Raw genomic sequence first — 19,901 nt, 5'->3', positions numbered from 1 at the left:
ACAGAACAATAAATTTGACTGTAGCAGAATGGTCAGGGGAATAATGAGAAAAGAGACTGGAGAGGTGGGGTAGAAGTTGATTGTGTAGACCTTTAATTTCAGGCTTAGGCTCTACACTTTATGAACGAAAAGCTATGGAAGATTTTGAGTAGAATGGAGATGTGTACACGGAAGATTATTTAGGAAGATATGAGTGGGTGGAGACACAAGAGCCAGAGGGAAAAGTGAGGAGATCATTCAACAAATATTTATTCAGTGCCTTCTGTGCCCAGAGTCCTGGGTGAGCTATAACCTTCTCAGAGTTTATAGTCTAGTAAGGTCATGACACAACATCAATATGGAGGTTTTTGGAGTTCATGTCTCCACCTCATCAAACGGAGGGGTGAAGGGGTGGAATACCATGTCGGGGCTCTTACGAGGTGATGACGTTTAACCCAATAATGAATTTTCTGGAGTAATGTGGAAAAGTCATATTAGTCCCACAGTAGTGCAATTAGGTGGGAAATAAAGGGATGCTCTGAGCCAAGCGCCCTCCTTAAATGGAATTCTTGGACTTCATGGCTCTGCCCTCCCATCGAATGGAGAGAGAATGGTGAAGGGGTGAAGCACCAAGGCTGATGGGCTCTTAAAGTGTGATGTTTAACCCAAAAATAAACTTCCTGGGGTATTGTGGAAAACTCAGAGAAGTCCAAAAGTAGTTCCGCCAGGTGAGAAAACAGGAGAGGGAAGGGAGAAGCCATAGACTGGAAGAGGGTCCTGGACTGACTGACTTTCTTAAGGTGCCTGGGAGGTCGAACTGGATAAGAGGAAAGCAGACCTGGGGGTTGTTTGAAGCCCCTCTGACCACGCTCACGTTGCTCCTCTTTCTAGACACACACAGAAGCTGGGGTCTTCGAAGAAGGCAGGGGTAGGTAGGACAATGGTCCTACTCGTTCGGCTCCCGTTATCGCTCAGTCGTCTGCGATCTGCGCGCCACTGAGGGAACTGGCGAGAAGACAAAACTAGGCTGGATTTCAGCAGCCTGGGGTGGGGGGCTTAATCACCAGCTTTCTGGGTTCCCTCTCTCTCCTCCCCCTGCCCCGTCACCCCCATCCACAGTGGCTCCGTCACAGAACCTGGTCAAAAGTGAAGTGCAAAGAACTGAGGTCGGGAGGCCACAGGAAAAGCAGCGACTGGTGGTGGGCGGGGTCACGTGACCCGCGTCCTGGCGGTAGCGCGCATGACGCGTCGCTCACGTGGTGTGTCTCCGACTCCGTCAGGCGGCGGAGGCGGGCGCGGGCGCGTCCCTGTGGCCAGTCACCCGCAGGAGTTGGTCGCACAATTATGAAAGACTCGGCTTCTGCTGCTGCTGCTTCTAGCGCCGGAGCTGAGTTAGTTCTGAGGAGGTATCCCTGGGCTGTTCTTGTCCGGCGGCTTTTGCTGCCGCCTTCGGAGACGCTTCCCGATAGATGGCTGCAGGCCGCGGAGGAGGAGGAGGTGGAGTTGCTGCCCTTCCGGAGTCCGCCCCGTGAGGAGAATGGTACGGGACCCGCACAGGCCCCGCGGGGGCTGGAGGGAGGGAGCTGAGAGAGTGAATCGCTTCTGGGAACCACCAGGGAGGAGGGGACCTGAGCGCCGAGGACCGAATAGCGGGGAGGGCCAGGGCGGGCGGGGGAAGCGGGATTTGGCCGCGGGAAGCTGCTGAGCTGATCTGGAAGGCTGGGGTGCGAGCTGGACCGGCATCAGCCCGAGCGCGTGGACCGCCTGGGCTGAGAGCCCAGCGTGCGAGCCCTTGAGGCAGCGGCAGCAGCTGTGGCGGCGCCGGGAGCCACGGAGAGGCACCTGGCTGTAGGCTGAGCAACCCCAGCGCACTTCCCCGCCCCCCCCCCCCCCCAACCTCCGCATCCCGGGGGAGCGCGGCTGTCTGCTTCTCCCTCCCCCAGCGCCAGCTGCTGGCAGATGTGCGAGCCTTGCTTGGAGCCGAGGCCCTGGGGGAAGGTGCTAGGCGGGGGAGGTGGAGAGAGAGGGACAAGAAAGGGCTGAGGGCACGGGGCTCGGCGAGGCACCTCTCCAACTGCGCAGTGGTGCGCGGCGGGTTTCCTTCACAGGTAGTGTGGAGTTTCCGAGTGGTTGTGACGATTTTTTTTCATGGTAGGTAGCTCTTGTTTCGGAATTTTTTTCTCTTGTATGACTTCAGTCATTTGATGAGGTTACTGCAGAAGGGACCATAAGGTGATGATGAGTGTTGCCAGGATGAAGCCGAACGGTCTTGTCCAGTGCCCTAGAGGGCGAGTTGCGTTCTAAACAGAAAGTGCGGAGTGAGTGAATGGAGAGGAAGAAAGAGGTGCATTGCAGTAATCTGAGTGTAGTTTTTTGATGCCTGGCAAGCAGGTGTGAAGAATTCCTTTGCGAGTGACTTGGGCCAGTGCATTCAAGTGTTGGTGGATACTATGTTTATTATGTTGCCACTAACCTTCGTAGTTTATGTTTCTAGATAGTGCTTCTGCTGGAGTGTGGCCGTCCCATTTCTTGAACTTGAAGCAATTTTAAGTATAGTAAAATCTTGGATTTAGTTATACAGGAGACAGATAATGTCCCCCTCTTTGTACTCAGTCATCTTATTCCTATCCTTCCAATTACTTTAATTTGGAAAACGGTGGCCAACTTTTTTTTCTTAATTGCATCAAATACATGAATAAGATTGACTCAAGAGGCTAAATTTTACGTTGTGGATTTGTCATCACTCAAAAAGACTTGTTTGATCTTTCTCTGTAAAACAGCATTAATTTTGTTTGATATAACCTTTATATTCTTCAGAACTCAGATATACATGTAGGTTTCCTTTTTTGAAGGAGGAATTTTGGCTATTTAAAAATTAATTTTGCTGTTACTTGAGAAAAATGAAGTGAGAGTTTGGCATTGATTCAGACTTCCATTGATCTTCCTGTAAAGTGGGGGAAGCAAAACACTTTTCCAGAGCGACTTTGCATTTTGCTGCATAACCTATCTTGTCACCAAAAAAATGTTCCCAAATTGGATCTTTTTTCAGTTTGTCTCAATATTTTTTCCCCCCTTTGGTCTTGGCATACTAGACTGCAAATCAATGGGAGTTTATCTCTGAAAACTTTAGAACTAGTTGACTCCAAAAATTTCTCTTCCTTCTACTCTGTCTAGGTATATCCCACACCCAATAATCTGTGCACTTTTCTTCTTGAAACTTAATATATTCTCACCTTCATATTCACTTTTTAACATGTTTATTTTTTTTTTTTCTGGAGATGGATCTCTTGAATTGAGATGAAAAAGGGCATTTTTATCTTCTAGACTGAGCACCGATTCTTGTTGAATATAGTTTTCTTCAATTTTTCTTAATCTTTTGAGTCTCTGGGAACTTTCTAAGAGTTCTTTAATGTATATTGTGATTTTAAGAAAGATAACTTGAATGTGTCTTGAATATATATTAGAAATCATAGTTCCTATTTAAAAAAAATTTTTTGGAGGTTAAAATGCGTTATCCTTAAGGGCAATAGTTTTTGCAACTTTAAAAAATATATAGATTATTAGATTGGAATTATATATGATTTTTAAAAGTTGATTTTTATCCATGTTTTTCTGCTACTGTAAGGCTACTGAAAAGTCTCCTTTGATATTTTTGTTAATAAAACTGTATAAAAATTGTGGCATTATTTCTCTCCCCCCTTTAGACAACTGGAATACACTTGATATAATTTTAAAATTAATATTAATGTTTTATTTTACCAGGCAAAGGTTAGTGATATGAAAGTTTAAGTTTATAAAGTTTAAATTTAAGTTTAGAAAATATACATACATATTCTAAATACACATGTTTAAAGAGCATGCATATATATTCTATCTAGGTACCACAGTGCATTCAAAATAAGAACTTGAAATTTTAAACTTCAGGATTGGGAGAGGAGATTTTCCATAATGACAGAAGCTAATACATATTTCCTCATCTTTTTTTCTTATTGATCACTTTACCATTTTAGTAGATTTTACAGAGTCCCCTTAAAAAAGTCTCCATCAGGGGCGACCAGGTGGCTCAGCAAGTAAAGAGTACCAGTTTCAGTGTCGGGATGACCTGGGGATCAAATCCGGGCTCAGATACTTAGCACCACACCCAGAAATAACTGGATGTGTAACCTTGAGCAAGTTACTTAACCCCGATTGCTTTAAAAAAAAAAAGTCTCCATCTTAGGTTTTCATTCTTGTTGGCACTGTTTTTATCTAGAGACAAAAAATGAGAAGAGTTAATCATGGAGAGAACCTATTACAATTTTTGCTTCTATCATTTATGGTGATTTGAACTTAATGAAATGTGGAGAATATTTTGAATTTATTTGCCCTTCATTAATTTTAGAACATGAGTTCATTCTTGGTTTGAAATATTTTACTTGGTTTTGAAAATCATTTTATGCCTGCATAGAATAACTGGGTTTATTTTTTAATTGTTTTGTTAAGTCTCTAATTCTTAAGAGATTTTGGAAACTAAACATTGATCTTTGGTAGTAGGAATCACTGCTCTGTTGACATGGAAATTAATAAACCTTGGTTCTTTACCTTGCTCAACTATGGACCTTTCAAGTCACGATGCTTTTTTAGGATTCTTCTTGTTGACCATTTATAAAAATAATTATGCAAGCACTTTAATATTGTTCCTAATTCCATGTAGAAACAATTTTTGAAAGACTTGGATTTTCTTAACATCCTATAAACCTATAAGCAAGTTACTTAACCCTTATGAACTTTAGTTTCCTCCTTAGTAGAAAAAGTATTGGTAGTAATACATACCTGTCTACCCCAGGGTTGTTGTAGAGCTCAAAAAAATGTGTGTGGGAGGCGACCCCAAATATCCTTTTAGGGAGTCCATATTGTCAAAACTGTTTTAGTAATAATACTAAGATGCCATTTACCTATTAAAATAGTCCACCCCTATCCAACTACATAGCTTTTTTGAGACTGGATTTTCTTCATATACTTCAAACAGAACAATTATCTCAACAGATCGAATGGAGAAACAGGAGCATCCAACTGCCTTCTATCAAGCCAGACATTAAAGAGATGTGCAAAAAATGTAAAACAGTGCCATTCTTCTCACTAAATTTTGTTTTGGAAAATAGTTATTTTTCATGAAAATGTTATATAATGGGTGTATAATTCTCTGTTCTCCATACCTTGAACTCTCCCTCCTTTGCTCCTACTACTGACCTTCCTGACTTCCTTTAAGTCCCTACTAAAATCTGACCTTCTATGAGAAGCCTTCCCCAGCCCCTATTAATTCTAGTGCCTTCTCTTTGTTGATTATTTCCTATTTATCATATATATGCTTTCTGCATGTATATTAGATTGTAAGTTCCTTAAAGGCAGGGACTGTCTTTTGCTTCTTTTTGTATCCCTGGTACATGGTAGGTGCTTAATCAATGTTTACTGATCGATTTTTTTTGTTTTTATTAATTTGCTTACTTTTAGTTTACAAGATTCAGTTCCACAATTCCTTGAGTTTCAAATTTTTCTCTCCCTCTCCTCCTCCCTCCCCCCATGGCAGCATACAATCAAGTATAGTATCTGCAAATACTTTCACATTGGACATTAGTCAGGTTATAAAGAGGGATTGTATCAGATGGAATGAACAGTGGGAAAGGGGAAATAAAACCAAACAGGAAAAAGAAAAAGAGCAGGTAGTTTGCTTCAATCTGGATTCAAATTCGGTTCTTTCTCTGGATGTAGACATCTCTCTCCATCATGAGACTTTTGGGGTTGACTTATAACCCTGAATTGCTGAGAAGAGTCCAGTCTCTCAAAGTTGGTTGTCGTACATACATTGTGTCTGTAATTGTGTACAAATTTCTCCTGGCTCTACTCTTCTCACTCAGCCTGATCGATTATTTTTAAACAAATTAATAAATAAATTTAATCTATCAGTTTTAATTTCTAGTATAGTAAATATAGATAGATGTAACCCACATAAACAAAAACTCTTTGGGGTTCTCAATAATTTGGGGATTATACAGGGGTCCTGAAAGACTTAAAAGTTTGAGAACACTTGTAGGGAAAGCAAATAAATGAACATGTGAGCTTAAAAGAAGCCATAATAAAATTTGGGAAGGGAAAGAGCCATTGAGCTTTTCTTTTTCCTCCATTACCATTAGTTTATAACTTGAATTAATACTTCTGAGAGGGAGGAAAGGAACACATATTTATTAAATTCTTCCTATTGCTGCTTGATTACTTCATTTGATTATTGAGAGCAACTAATACTAGAGAGTATTTCTACAATGAGGTGGGACATTGGATGAACTTCTGGGTCTGGAGTCAGGAAAACCTGGAATCAAATACAGCCTTTTTTTTTTAAAAAAAATATACTTTTTTTTTCCCCCCACATTAAACATTAGTCAGGTTGTAAAGAAGGATTATAACTAATGGAATGAACAATGGGAAAGAGGAAACAAAACAAGAAAAAGAAAGAGAGCAAGTAGTTTGCTTCAATCTGCATTCAGACTCTGTAACTCTCTCTGGATGTGGATATTTCTTTCCATAATCATTCTTTTGGAGTTGTCTTTTAACCTTACATTGCTGAGAGGAGTCCATTCTATCAAGTCACATAATGTTGTGTCTGTAATTGTGTACAGATTTCTCCTGGTTCAGCTCTTCTCACTCTGCATCTGTTTATATAAGTCTCTCCAGGTTATTATGAAGTCTGTCTGCTCCTCATTTCTTATAGCACAATAGTATTCCATTACATTCATGTACTACAACTTGTTCAGCCATTCCTCAATTGATGGGCATCCTCTTGATTTCCAATTCTTTGCCACCACAAAAAGGCTGCTATAAATATTTTTGTACACACCGTTCTTCCTCCCACTTCTATGATCTCTTTGGGATACAACCCTAGAAGCCTCACATACTTCTTAACTGTCTAACCCTGGGCAAGTCATTTAACCTTTGTCTGGTTTAGTTTCCTGTGTGGTAAAATGGAAATAATAATAGCACCAACCTCCCAGGGTGGTTGTGAGGATCCAAGAAACATTTGTAAAAGCTTAGTAGATGCTTAATAGATATTTGTTCCTTTCCTCTTACCTATAAAATTGTCCAAGGGTCATAGATTTACACTAGAAAAGACCTTAGTGACCTCTTAGTCCAGCCCCTTATTGCCAAATAGAAGTTAAATGATTTGCCAATATCACCCAAGGTAGGAAGTATTAGAAGGGAAATTTAAACTCACATTTTATGTTGCTGTTGTCAGTAATCTTTTCACTGAACCATGATGATGAGTGGCTGTATCAGTGGTGTCAAACAGGCATCATTGATCTGTACTCATGGATCCCTTCAGGCCACATATTGACTTAGTTTTCAAATGTAATGTTATGCTTTATTGTATTTTTATGTATTTTGTTATTAAATATTTTCCAATTTCATTTTAATCTGGTTCAGGCATCTTTCAGGAGTGTTGTTTGGCACCATGGGGCTAGATAGTGCCTAATACTCTTTCCAGATCTAAAATTCTTATTATATTGTTAGAGTATACCCAGCCTCAGGGCAGCAGAACCTGTTGAATTAGTATTGTCTGTAAAACTAAACTTACTCATTTTATTAATACGGATTGTTTGGTTTTTCCTGGAAATCAGACATCATCAGATTAATGGGGTGAGAGGCAGTGGTGTCAGAAAAGAGAACCCTGTAACTGTTCTGGGGTGACCATAGATTGAAGAGATAAAAGAAACAGCAACTGGAAAAGCACAATATTCAGGGAACATTTAATATAGTATTAGAAATGAAGAGTTATACAAATTTTATTGATTTAAGGCACAATACAATATTTATGTTTGCAAGGATAATGGCTCTTCATCATCCTTAGAGAAAGTTACATTATACCCTGTTTGTAAAAGGAAGGTTGTGTGTAATGCTTTATATACATTCATAAAAACAGTTAATCTTTTTTAAAAAAATGTATACTTAATCTGATAAATTCATTCAGTGATACCTGATGAATGAAGTATGATTATGTCACTGTAGTTTGTAAATGAATTCTTAATTCATTTCTGATATACTTTACCATTTTGGGGAATCCTCATTGTAAATTTTGTGATTTCTAACATTTGTTTTAAGTCTTAGTATCTGTTCCCCCAGGTTGGTGGTGGTTGACCTGACAAAACTTGTATCAGTGAGTTCTTAAAAGGATTGTTTTATTATTTAGTAAAACATTTTAAATAATTTTTTATGTCAGATAACAGGTGGTATGTAATTTATTTGTAATATGTTACCTGATTTTTGTGTGTATTGTATTGTTTTGAAAAAAGGATGCCCTGTTCTCCTACCCCACCCCACACCCCTTACTGTGTTTCGAATCCTGTCTATAATGATAAGCCTTTCTGGTCTCTTGAGTAGGAGCAGAAACAATTACTTTCCAAAAGGATTGTTCACATGAAGTAGGAGGATCTTGGGCAGGTGCTTCTGTTCCTGGGCCTGCACAGTTAGATGCTTCCTACATCTCTGTCCCCAGAGATAAGGGTTATCGCCACAAAGCCAATAAGCTTATCTCCACTGGAATCCTTGCAACTGGGGAGGTTGTGGGAGGGCATTCCTGAGCATCACTCTCCCCAAAGATAGTATATTTTAACCCTCAGTTCTATGTCATGATGATATAAATAGATCCTTAAATAAAATTCAGGGAACTAGATATAGGACCTGAGAGGGTGAGAGTAACCCATCTCTCTTAGCCTCTTGAATTGTAAAAAGCCCAGCTTCCTATATTTGTTTAGTATTCTAAACTTCTTCCTTTAACGTGATATGAGGTTCAACAATTTGTCTTTGTTTTTTTTTTTTTAATTAGTGTCATAAAAATCAACATGAAAGGTACCTTATAGGATATCTAAACCAGTCCCTTCGTTTTACAGGTGAAGAGACAGGTCTGGTAAAAAGTGGCAGTCATTAAAGAGCAGAACTGAGATTTGAAGTCAAGCCGTGAACATTTTACTAAGCACCTACCATGTGCCAGGCACAGACCTTTAATATAGAGAAAACAACAACAAAAAATCTTTGTCCTCAAAGAGCTTATATTGTATTTGATTCCAAATCTAGGGCTTTTTAACTACCTACTGTCCGTAAGACTTTGTTCATTTCCCAGCTAAATTTTCAAAATGTTTGCTCAATTAAAGCTTATTTATTTTACCTTTTAGGGGTAAGTAATTTCCCTCAAATAGGTCAGTGTTATATGCAGCAATTGTGCATGATTAGTTTTTAACATAAACCAAATTTTTCAGTGTAGAATACATCACTAAATTAATATTCTGGCTAAGATAGTGATTCCTATGCAATTTACAGCTTCTCTGAACCTGTTTCCATATCTGTGATTTGGTGATATTACTTGAACCTTCCCTTATAACAAAGATTAGCCAAGATAAAGGAAAAAAATATCAGTTCAGTAGGCCAGCCAAAACATCTAACACATCTGATGGTATGTACAGTATTCCACATCTGTAAGTCCCCCATCTCTGCAGTAAAAGGAGGAAGATTTATTTTCTCAACTGTTATCCTGGGCCAAGCTTTGACATTATAATTACATAGTATGCAGGTTCTTTTTATTCTTTCAGTTTATATTATTATCTTGGTGTATATAGTTTCCAGGTTCTGCTTACTTCATTCTTGTCATTTATACAGTTGTTCCCATGCTTATCTGAATTTTTCTTATTTATTTCTTAATGGCATAGTAATATATTCCATTACATTCATATACTACAGCTTGTGTACCCAGCCTCTAATAGATGGGTACTGACTTTTTTCCTCCAGTTTTTTTTACTGCCTAAAAAAGTGATCCAATAAATATTTTGCTGTTTGTGGAACCACTCTTTCTGTCTTCGACTTGGCATGTAGCACAATTCCAAATCGCTTTCCACAATAGTTGAATTAATTCATAGTTACACTAGCAGTGTATTATTATACCCATATTCTATTTTTTCTCATCATTACCAGTTTGCTAAGTGGAGGGGTGAAGTCTTAGAATTGTTTAACTTGTATTTACTTTTTATTATCATCTCTTGACTCATCCAGTGAGAGAATGGTTCTTGGTCATTTCCTGAAAAGCTTATTTCTGCAGTTAGTGAGGTAAAATTTAAGAGAGAACTTCTTTTTTGGGGGATAAGTCCATATTAAGATCATTATGATAATTCATCTCCTATTTTGAATCATAATGGGGTTTTTATGGCTTATTTTGCATACTATTCATAATCATAGCTGCCTCCTGGAAAGGCTTATTTCAGATATATTAGCTTCATGATATGAGAGTAGTAGAACTACTACCACAAACTAGTGCATTCTATATAATGATTGTTTCTCTGTGTGTGCAAGTGGATATTTAATTTGGAATGGAGTAAAGCAGTACTTTTAAAAAAAAGTTGTATTGATGATTTTTCCCTCCTATCATTCATTTTCTAATATTAACCTCTTTGCACACCAGACCTTAATGTGTAACAAGAAATACAGTTAAGCAAAATAAAACAGCCAGATAGATAAATTTGTTTTTTTTAAGGCCTTAAATTTTGTGGTATTTCACAATACTGTGTTTTTAATATGATTTTGTTTCTGAACCTCCAACATTTTATTCTTTTGGGATTTATTAAACACTGTAAATCTAGTGGGGAATAAAAAAAAATAAAAGTGAGACTCACTAAGTCTTATGTTTACATTGCTTGGTCTAGAGGAGTCAAAGATAAGGTATATACGTGAATATAATATAAGGTCTCACATTGGTTTCTAAGGAGTGCTTCTAGCTGAGAGACCTTGTACAACATAATTTGAGATAATTAAAGCAATCTGATAGAAACTCTCAAATCTCCTCTTTGAAAACTATATTCTCCTCCATTCTCTCTTCTCCCCAGTCTTAGAGAAGTCTTTGTTCCTTTCTTGCCAAAGCTAACTCTTCAAATCAAAACGGTACCTTAAAATTAATTTACTGTGGTCTGATAATCTTGTTTTGCCGGTCATTTTTTCTTTCCTCTCAACTCAGTCAAAACTTTCAACCTGTAAATGTGCTCAGGTTTCCCATATTCTTAAAAAGGATTCCTTGATCCTTTTATCCCAGTTAATCTTTCCTTCCCACCTCCACTCCCAACTTCTAAAGAGAGTAGTCCCTACTTGGGGACTCTACTTCCCTACCACCTGCTTCATTTTTAGTATTTTGCATTCTGACTTCTGTCAACATTAGTGTACTAAAATAGCTTTCTCCAAGCTAATAATAAATTTATCACTATTTAATATCCTTTTTCTGATTCATAATTCAAACTTATGTTTATACATGGTGATTTGAGATTTATGAAGTAATTCCTAACAACACTGTAAGATATGTAGGTCCTAATTCCTCTTGACTTCTATTTAACATGGACCCACCCACATTTCTTCAACATTCTTTTTTCCTTGGTTCCCACAATTTACTTTCACCATTTTCCTTTTTCTTTTTTGGCTTTTCCTTCTCTTCACGAATAAATGTGTATCCCCCAAGGTCTCTTGACTCCCATAATTTCAATTATTACTCCTCTTCAGATGACTGCCAGTTCTTATCACTACTACCAGTAATATTGTAGGAATCAATTAGGTAATATCTAATATCCTTAGATATAGGAATCCATGATATAGATTCAGTGATCTGTATCATCTCTACAACATTTCCCCTGAATTCTATCCTGCACTTCGAACTGCTTGCTGCTGCTGCTATTGCCTTCCATTCTAAGGGTATTTTCCATTTATTCCATATGTACCTTGTATATACCTATTATAAGTGTGTGTGTGTGTGTGTGTGTGTGTGTATGCATCCACATTTCCCTCATTAGAATGTAAGTTAATTGAGAGGAAGATTTTTCTTTATATTCTTAGAGCTAAATATTTGCTTATTGCACATTTCTCTTTTTGTCTCATCAGTGCTTAGCATAATGCCTGGCATATAGTAGGCACTTAATAAATATTGATTGATTGATTGATATAGTAATCACTTATATTCATATACCATAACTTGTTCAGCTCCAGTTGGTGGGTTCCCTCTTGTTTTCAGTTCAGCCAAAAGAGCTGCCCTGAATATTTTTATACACAAGGAGCTCAAGGAGCTTTTTTCTCTTTCTTTGATCACTTTGGCATATAGGCCTAATAGTGGTATAGCTGGGGCAAAGGGTGTGTGCACAGGTTATTGACTTTTTGGGCATAGTTCCAAATTACTTTCTAGAATAGCTGGTCCAGTTCACAGCTCTGTCAGAAAAGTATTAATGCGCTTCCATCTCCCAGTTGTTTTCTTTTTTGTCTTTTTGCCAATCTTATGGGTTTGAGATAGACATTGAGGTAAACTTGACTTTGATTTGCATTTCTTTAATAGTGATTTAGAATATTTTTCATGGGATTATTAATAGTTTGGATTTCTTTCTCTTTCAGTCCCTCCTTTTGCCATCTCACCCATTCTCACATAAGCCTTTTTCCTGAGATACTACAGTAGTTATTTTCCTTTTATGGAACATTGACTTGACTAGGTCATTTTTGTCACATTTGCCATGAAATTTTTTCTCTTGATTGATTCCCTACCACCTTCTGCATTTCAGTTGTCCCCGTCCACTTACTCCTTTTCTTTTGAGACAGAATGCTATCCATGGAGGCACAATACACTTTCAGAGGTAGTGGTCTCTCAGCACCAAATTCCTATAGATTTTTCTTTTTCTTTTTTTTTTTTTTAAGCAATTGGGGTTAAGTAACTTGCTCAAGGTTACACGGCCAGTTATTTCTGGGTGTGGTGCTGAGTATCTGAGCCTGGATTCGATCCCCAGGTCATCCCAACACTGGAGCCAGTGCTCTTACTTGCTGTGCTACCTGGCCGCCCCAGATTTTTCATATTATAAAATCCCCATTTCTCAGTATAGAATATCTTTCTCCCTCCATGGGAGTTTTCTTCAGTGGGATCTCTTCCCATCACTGAATCAAGATGTGCCCTTTTCTGCTATTTTGTTTCCTTCCTTTGCCATCTCACCCATTCTCATATTGTTCTTATTTCCAAGAGACTCTGCAAAGGTATTTTCTCTTTTTTGTTAACATTGTCTTGAATAGAGTACTTAATACATTCCTCTATATTTCTCCCCCTTTACCTTTTGTGTGCTCTCCTATTCAGCAATTTAGTCTTCCCACCCTCCACTGCCAAAAACTAGGATTCACCGACAGGTAAAGTGTTATGAAATTATGTTTCTATTCCTCTACCTTCACACCTTCACCCTTGTGAAGATAGTATTTGCAAAAAGCACTTAGCACAGTACCAGACACATAATAGACATTATATACATGCTGGCTATCAAGATAATACAGAATAGATGGAAAGGTAGTATTAGAGGAAAATGCACTATCAGTTGGTCAGAGTGGAAAAGGCCTTTATGCATAGAGTGATATTTGAGCTGTGTCTTGAAAGAAGGCAGGGATTCTAAGAGGAAGAATTGAGGAAGGAGAACTTTCTAGGTAAGGACAACCAATGCAAAGGCACAGAGACTCAAGATGAAATGTTAGTTGTGTGGAAAGTACTTTGTGTAGACCAGTGTGGCTTAATTGTAATGTCTGAATGGGAGTGAAGACTAACTTTATAGGAAAGAATATGACTGTGAAGAGCTTTAAATACCAAACAAAGGGATTGATATTTGATCCTGGAGCTCAGATGGAGTCATTGGAGTGTATTCAGTAGAGTAGGGAGGTGGCAGTGTTGTACTTTTGCTTCAGAAACATCCTTTTGGCAGCTCTGGAGGATGAATTGAAATGAGAAACTTTGAGGTGTAGAAACCACTTAAATTGTTGGAATAGTCCACATGAGAAATGATAAGGCATATAGTAAAGTATCATTCTCTTCATTCTCACTTAAATCCCATATCTTGTCATTTCTACATTCACATCTCCTATATGTACTCTTTTCTCAACTCATATAGCCACAAACCTAATTTAGTTCCTCAGCACCTCCTACCTGGCCTAGTGTATTAGCATTTTTTTTGGAGGGGGGAAGGCAAGTTGGGGTTAAGTGACTTGTCCAAGGTAACACAGCTAGTAAGTGTGATCAAGTATCTGAAGCCCTATTTGAACTCAGGTTCTCCTGACTCCAGGGCAGGAGTGGCAGGAGAGGCAGGAGTGCTCTATTCACTGTACCACCTAGCTGCCCCATAGTGTAATAGCATTTTAATTGATTGTCCTCTCTTAAATCAACCCCCACTCTAATCCATTCTCTGTTTAGCTGTGAAGGTAATTTTTCAGAATTCTACCTCTGATCATGTCACCTTGTTTATTGAGTTCCAGTGGTTCCCTGTCATCTTCAGGATTGAATATAAAGCCTTCTGGTTACATTTAGCTACTTACTCTACATAAGATTACCTTCTGTGTACCTAGTTATTTACATGTTGTCTCACTCAGTTAGAATGTCATATTAAGTATAGGCACTGTTTTTTTGCCTTTCTTTGTTTCCTAAATGTTTAGCATAGTGCCTTGCCCACTTAGTAAGTGCTTAATAAGTGCTTATTGGTTCCAATATGATTGGAGAGAAGGGAAGAAATGGGAGATGTGGAGAAATAACAAGGTTTTGTGATTGAAGCTCTGGTAGTCAGCAAACATTTATTAAGCATTTACTATGTACCAGGCACTGTTCTGAGGGCTTAGAATACAAGTACAAGCAAAAGAAAGACAATTCCTTCCCTCAAGGAATTTATATTCCATTGGGGAAGACAACAGGTAAAAGGAAGCCAAAAAGGGGTGTTGGGACAGTGTATTAGGTTTAAAGGCATGATGGAGAAATTCAGAGAAGTTCAGACTAGGTGGGAAATGAAGAGATGGCTGGGCCTTCCTTAAATGAAGGTTCTGAAAGGAGTCCTCCACCCTCCAATCCATGGCGGAGGATATTTCTGAGGTGTGAGTTTTAGAGCTTAAGTGATCTTCCAGGATAAACATATTCCTGTGGCATGATGGAGAATTCCAAAGCCTTACAGCCTTGTAGGAAATGTACAGTATAGTACGGTAATGGCACCTAGATGGTTCAGTAGAAGAGCACTAGGCCTGGAATCAGGAAGACCTGACTTCAGATTCAGTCTCAGACACATACTAGCTGTGTGACCCTGGACAAGTTACTTTGCTCTAGTTTCCTCAGTTATAAAATGGGGAAAATAACAGCACCTATCTTGCAGGTTTATTATAAAGCTCAAATGAAATAATATTGGCAAAGCACTTAGCACAGTACCAGGCACTATATAAATGCTTATTCCCTTTCCTCCTCTTCTCTCCTTAAGTAGATTTGTGAGTTGCTACCCTTTAGAAGTTTATGTAGTCATTCAGCAAGCATTTATATAAAAGCAGTATGTGTGTAAAATGGAAAATACAAATATATATATACTATAGCAACAAAATGACAGTTCAATATTTTGAAGGCAGGTCACTTTACATGATATCCACTGTGATTCTTTGAAATCTTAGATGTGGACCAATTGATAATTAGGTTTTACTTTGTCTCTGCATTGAAGTGGAACTAAATGAGGGAACAATATAAAAACTTTTCTCAAAAAAAAAAATTGTAACTGGGGGTGGCTAGGTGGCGAAGTGAATAGAGCACCAGCCCTGGAGTCAGGAGGACCTGAGTTCAAATCCGTCCTCAGACACTTAACACATTTAACAGAAAAACTAGCCATGTGACTTTGGGCAAGTCACTTAACCCCAATTGCCCTCCAAAAAGCAAAAAAAAAAATTTTGTAACTTTCTAAAATTAAATCACTATAATTTATCATCACCATGGGGACTAGCTTTTCTATTTATTGCGTTTACTACCCTTCTCTATAGAATGATCCTTCCTTTCAAAGTGTTAGCACCTAGAATTGGTATTTAAGATTTTTGTTAGGGTGAATTGCAGTTCAACCTGAATTGAATATTTCCCTCATTTGCTTATTGAGTTAATGACATATGTCTTTTAATTTAGGAGAAAATTGATTTCTAAGTTTATTTTTTGATTAGTGGACTTAAATTTTGATTTAATTTGAAAGTGGCAATTTGCACTAGAGCTAGATTAGGTTTGATAAATACAAATTATTTAGAAAAGTCTGTAAAACGATATGCTTTGTATTCTTAGGTCCCCCCTGCTTTCTTTTTTTTTTTTTTTTTAAAGCAATTGGGGTTAAGTAACTTGCTCAAGGTTACACAGCCAGTTATTTCTGGGTGTGATGCTAAGTATCAGAGCCAAGTCATCCCGACTCTGGGGCCGGTGCTGTTACTCACTGAGCCACCTGGCTGCGCCTCCCCCCCCTTTAAAGAAAATGAATCTCATACAAAGATACTTCTGGAATTATTAGTTCCTACATGTTTTTATGCATGTAAATTAACCTAGCCTATAGTGTTTCAAAGGGTGCTTGATTTTGAATGTATTGTTAGGGGGCATATAGTAACTTCCTTGTTCAGATTCTGTAGTGATCAAGTTCTCTGTAGTTTCACTTTTCTGAACCTAGTTTTTCTGGTTTTTCTATCTATTAAATACAGGACAGTTAGGGTTGAGATGTGTGCCTTAAAGCACCCTACTTCAGAGCACTTGTGTGGTTTATTTTGAATTTTATAAGTTAAAATTATCTATAGTCTTCATTAAAGAACTTTTTGCTTCTCAAGTGTATCTTTTCTGCTATTTGATATTTTCATGGGTCTGTGTTCTTATATTTCCTCTACTTGTGCAGAAGTTATTTTAAGAACCCATCAGCACCCATGTAACTCCCATATACCTCCTCAAATCTTCCAGTTAGCAGAATCTACTTGACATTCTGAAGACTTTTTCCTCTAGATTAATAGGTTCTTAATCTTTTTTTTCAATCTTGTTAACTGTATTTCAAAATAATTTCCTTTGTAATCCTGTGTATTTTATACATTTAAAAACATTCCTAGAATGAGATCCATAGACTTCACCGTAATGCCAAAAGGAATCTGTGACACAAAAAAGCCTAAGAACTTCTAGTAGGTAGAGTGGAGTTAGTAGAATTCTAGCTCTGAGACCTGTTTTCTCAGGAAAGTACGTTGCAAAATGTTTATATCCACCATTCCCTCCCTTAATTACTCATGGGAGCTATTGATTGGGATATAGATTATAGAGAGAATAGAGGGCAATATATAATCTATAGATCAAAATTATTTTTATAAAGTGAAAATCATATATTTAGCTCTTGAATACAGAACACTGCTAGGTGATAGAAGAAATATTAAATATAGATAAGAAAAGATTTTGTTCTCAGGGAGCTTGCCCAGTTTACTGGCAAGTAAATATTTTATATATAAAATGATACAAGTTCATTAATGAGGTACAAAAGAGTGTTGTGGGAAGCCCATTATCACCACTGTTATTCAGTATTGTACTAGAAATGCTAAGAATGGCAGTAGGAGAAGAAATAGAAGGAATCAGAATGGGCAGTGAGGAAATAAAACTGTCCTTTTTTGTAGTTGATATGATGGTATACTTGGAAAATCCTAGAGATTCAACTAAAAAATTAGTTGAAACAGTTAATAATTTTAGCAAAAAAGCAGAATGTAAAATAAGCCCACATAAAAAATTGTTGCTCTGTATTACCAACAAAGCTCTGCAAGAAGGGATAGTAAGAGATATTTCATTTAAAATAACTGTAGACAGTATAAAATAACTTGTGATAGTGTAAAATACCTGCCAAGACAAAGCCAGCTTAATTCCTATTTGTGTTTAGAACACAAAATACTTTTTTTTTTTTTACAAATAAAGTCAGATTTAAATAATTGGAGAAATACTAATTGTTCATAGGTGGGCCAGCCCAGGGTAATAAAAATGATAATTCTGTCTAAACTAATCTACTTATTCAGTGCCATCCCAACTAAACTTCCAGGAAATTATTTTATTGAGCTAGGAAAAAATAATAAAATTCTTTTGAAAAAGAAGAACATCAAAGGAATTAATGGGGGGGGGGGGGGGCAAATGTAAGGGAAAAAGGTCTAGTAGTACCAAATCTTAAACTGTACTGTAAGGCAATAATTATCAAAACTATCTTGTACTGGCTAAGAAATAGAATGATGGATCAGTGGAATAGAGTAGATACATAATACATAGTAGCAAATGACTATCATAATGTAACCTTGTGTTGTAAATGTACAGATCTAAGCTTTTGGAATAAAAACTCACTAATTGGTAAAAATTGCTTGGAAAACTGGAAAGCAGTGTGACAGAAACTAGGTATAAACATATATCTTAAACCATTTACTAAGATAAAGTCAAAATGGACACATGCCCTAGACATAAAGGGAGATATAGTTAAGTTAGAGGAGTGTGGGATATATTACCTATCATACTTATGGGTAAGAGAAGACTTAATGAATAAACGAGAGAGAACATCAAGGGATAAGAAATGGATAATTTTGATTACATTAAATTAAAAAGGTTTTTGTACAAATAAAACTAATATAGGCAATAAATGATACATACATATACATATATAAATATAAAAGCCCGTTTCTAGGACAAAGGCCTCATCTCAAATATATAGAGAACTGAGTCAAATTACAAGAATATGGATCATTCTGCAGTTGATAAATAGTCAAAGCATATGAACAGGCTGTTTTTGGAAGAAGAAATCAAAATTTTATATAGCCATATGAAAAAATGCTCTAAATCATTATTTATTAGAGAAATGCAAATTAAAACAACCCTGAGGTGTCATTTCACACCTATCAGATTGGCTAAAATGAAAGAAGGGGGAAATGACATTCTAGAGAGGATGTGGAAAAATTGGGACAGCAATACACTGGGTATACCCTTTCACTAGATGTTTCCCAAGGTGATTATGGAAAAAGGAAAATAACCTATATGTTATAAAATATTTATAGCAGCTCACTTTGTGGTGGCAAAGAACTGGAAATTATGGGGTTGCCTATCAGTTGGGGAATGGCTGAATAAGTTATGATATATTGTGATGGGTTAAGAAATGATGAGCAGGTTGGTTTCAGAAAAATATGGAAAGAAATGTATGAAATAATACATTTGTGAAATGGATAGAACCAAGAAAACATTGTATATAGTAACAGCAATATTGTTCAAAGATTAGCTGTGAATGACTAAGCTCTTCTGAGTAATATGGTCATTCAAATCAACTATGAAGGATTTATGAAGGAAAATGCTATCCAACAGAGAAAGAACTGATATATGAAAGTATATATTATATGGTTCCATATATATATATTTCTGTATCAAATGTGGACCTTCTCTAATGTGGGGTTGTGAGGGAGGTAGACAATTTGGAACTTAAATGCAACAAAAACAAAGACAAATTTTTAGGAAAGGAAATTGCTGTGTAAAGTACAAAGGAGGAAAAGCTTTTGTCAGCCTCAAAGAAGTCTTTACAGTAATTTTTAATGTGTGTTGAAAGAAATGTGCTATGTGTAATCAGTTAGCAGCTGGTAACTTTTATAGCTCTGGAAAGCCTGATAGCGTAATCATGTCTCACCTTAGATTTGTTACGTTAATTGTTGCCTAGGAAAGAGACTTTCTTTTATATATTTTATATATATATTTTTTATTATTTATATATATTTAATAATATATATTTATATTATATTTATTATATAATATATATTTTATATATTTAGAAGATATAGACTATATAAAGACTATACATAGACTATATAAAGTTTTGAAGGGAAAGTTTGGCCTAGGCTGTTAACTAACCTTGTAACCTTCTTGAGGGTGGGGGATTTTTTTTTCTTTATTCTGTTATTTAGTAGGCCCTCACAATGCTTATTAATTAAATTGAATAATTGATTGTGTAGCTACTTCTCTAGGAACACTATTTTTGGAAGATCCCATCCATGCTTCACTTCAATCCTTCCTTTCTGACCATCTCTTTAATGTGCATATTCCCTCTCCTTCCCTCTAC

The 19,901-nt window shown here is 37.1% G+C and overlaps 1 protein-coding gene and 1 long non-coding RNA gene across 2 annotated transcripts in view; one reads left to right on the top strand and one right to left on the bottom strand.

The window, feature by feature from the left end:
• Positions 1 to 229: 229 nt before the first annotated feature.
• On the bottom strand, positions 230 to 1,324 carry LOC138168987 (uncharacterized). The gene is made up of 2 exons (XR_011170246.1): positions 1,116 to 1,324; positions 230 to 984 (listed from the first exon to the last, which is right to left on the bottom strand). It is a non-coding gene; the product is annotated as an uncharacterized lncRNA (long non-coding RNA).
• Positions 1,325 to 1,386: 62 nt separating this feature from the next.
• The window catches only part of TRPM7 (transient receptor potential cation channel subfamily M member 7), a 163,672-nt gene continuing 145,157 nt past the window's right edge, over positions 1,387 to 19,901 (top strand). Inside the window, exon 1 of the mRNA XM_069098043.1 lies at positions 1,387 to 1,519. Within this exon, the coding sequence (XP_068954144.1) occupies positions 1,517 to 1,519 (3 nt within the window). The 5' untranslated portion in view covers positions 1,387 to 1,516. The remainder of the gene's footprint in view (positions 1,520 to 19,901) is intronic.

The sequence above is a fragment of the Petaurus breviceps genome, unplaced genomic scaffold (genome assembly GCF_028583685.1).
Source record: "Petaurus breviceps papuanus isolate PSGF00001 unplaced genomic scaffold, PetGlider_PUasm1.0 37, whole genome shotgun sequence".
NCBI lineage: Eukaryota > Metazoa > Chordata > Mammalia > Diprotodontia > Petauridae > Petaurus > Petaurus breviceps.
The sequence above is the reverse complement of the archived record's forward strand: the minus strand, read 5'-3'. Positions and strand labels throughout refer to the sequence as shown.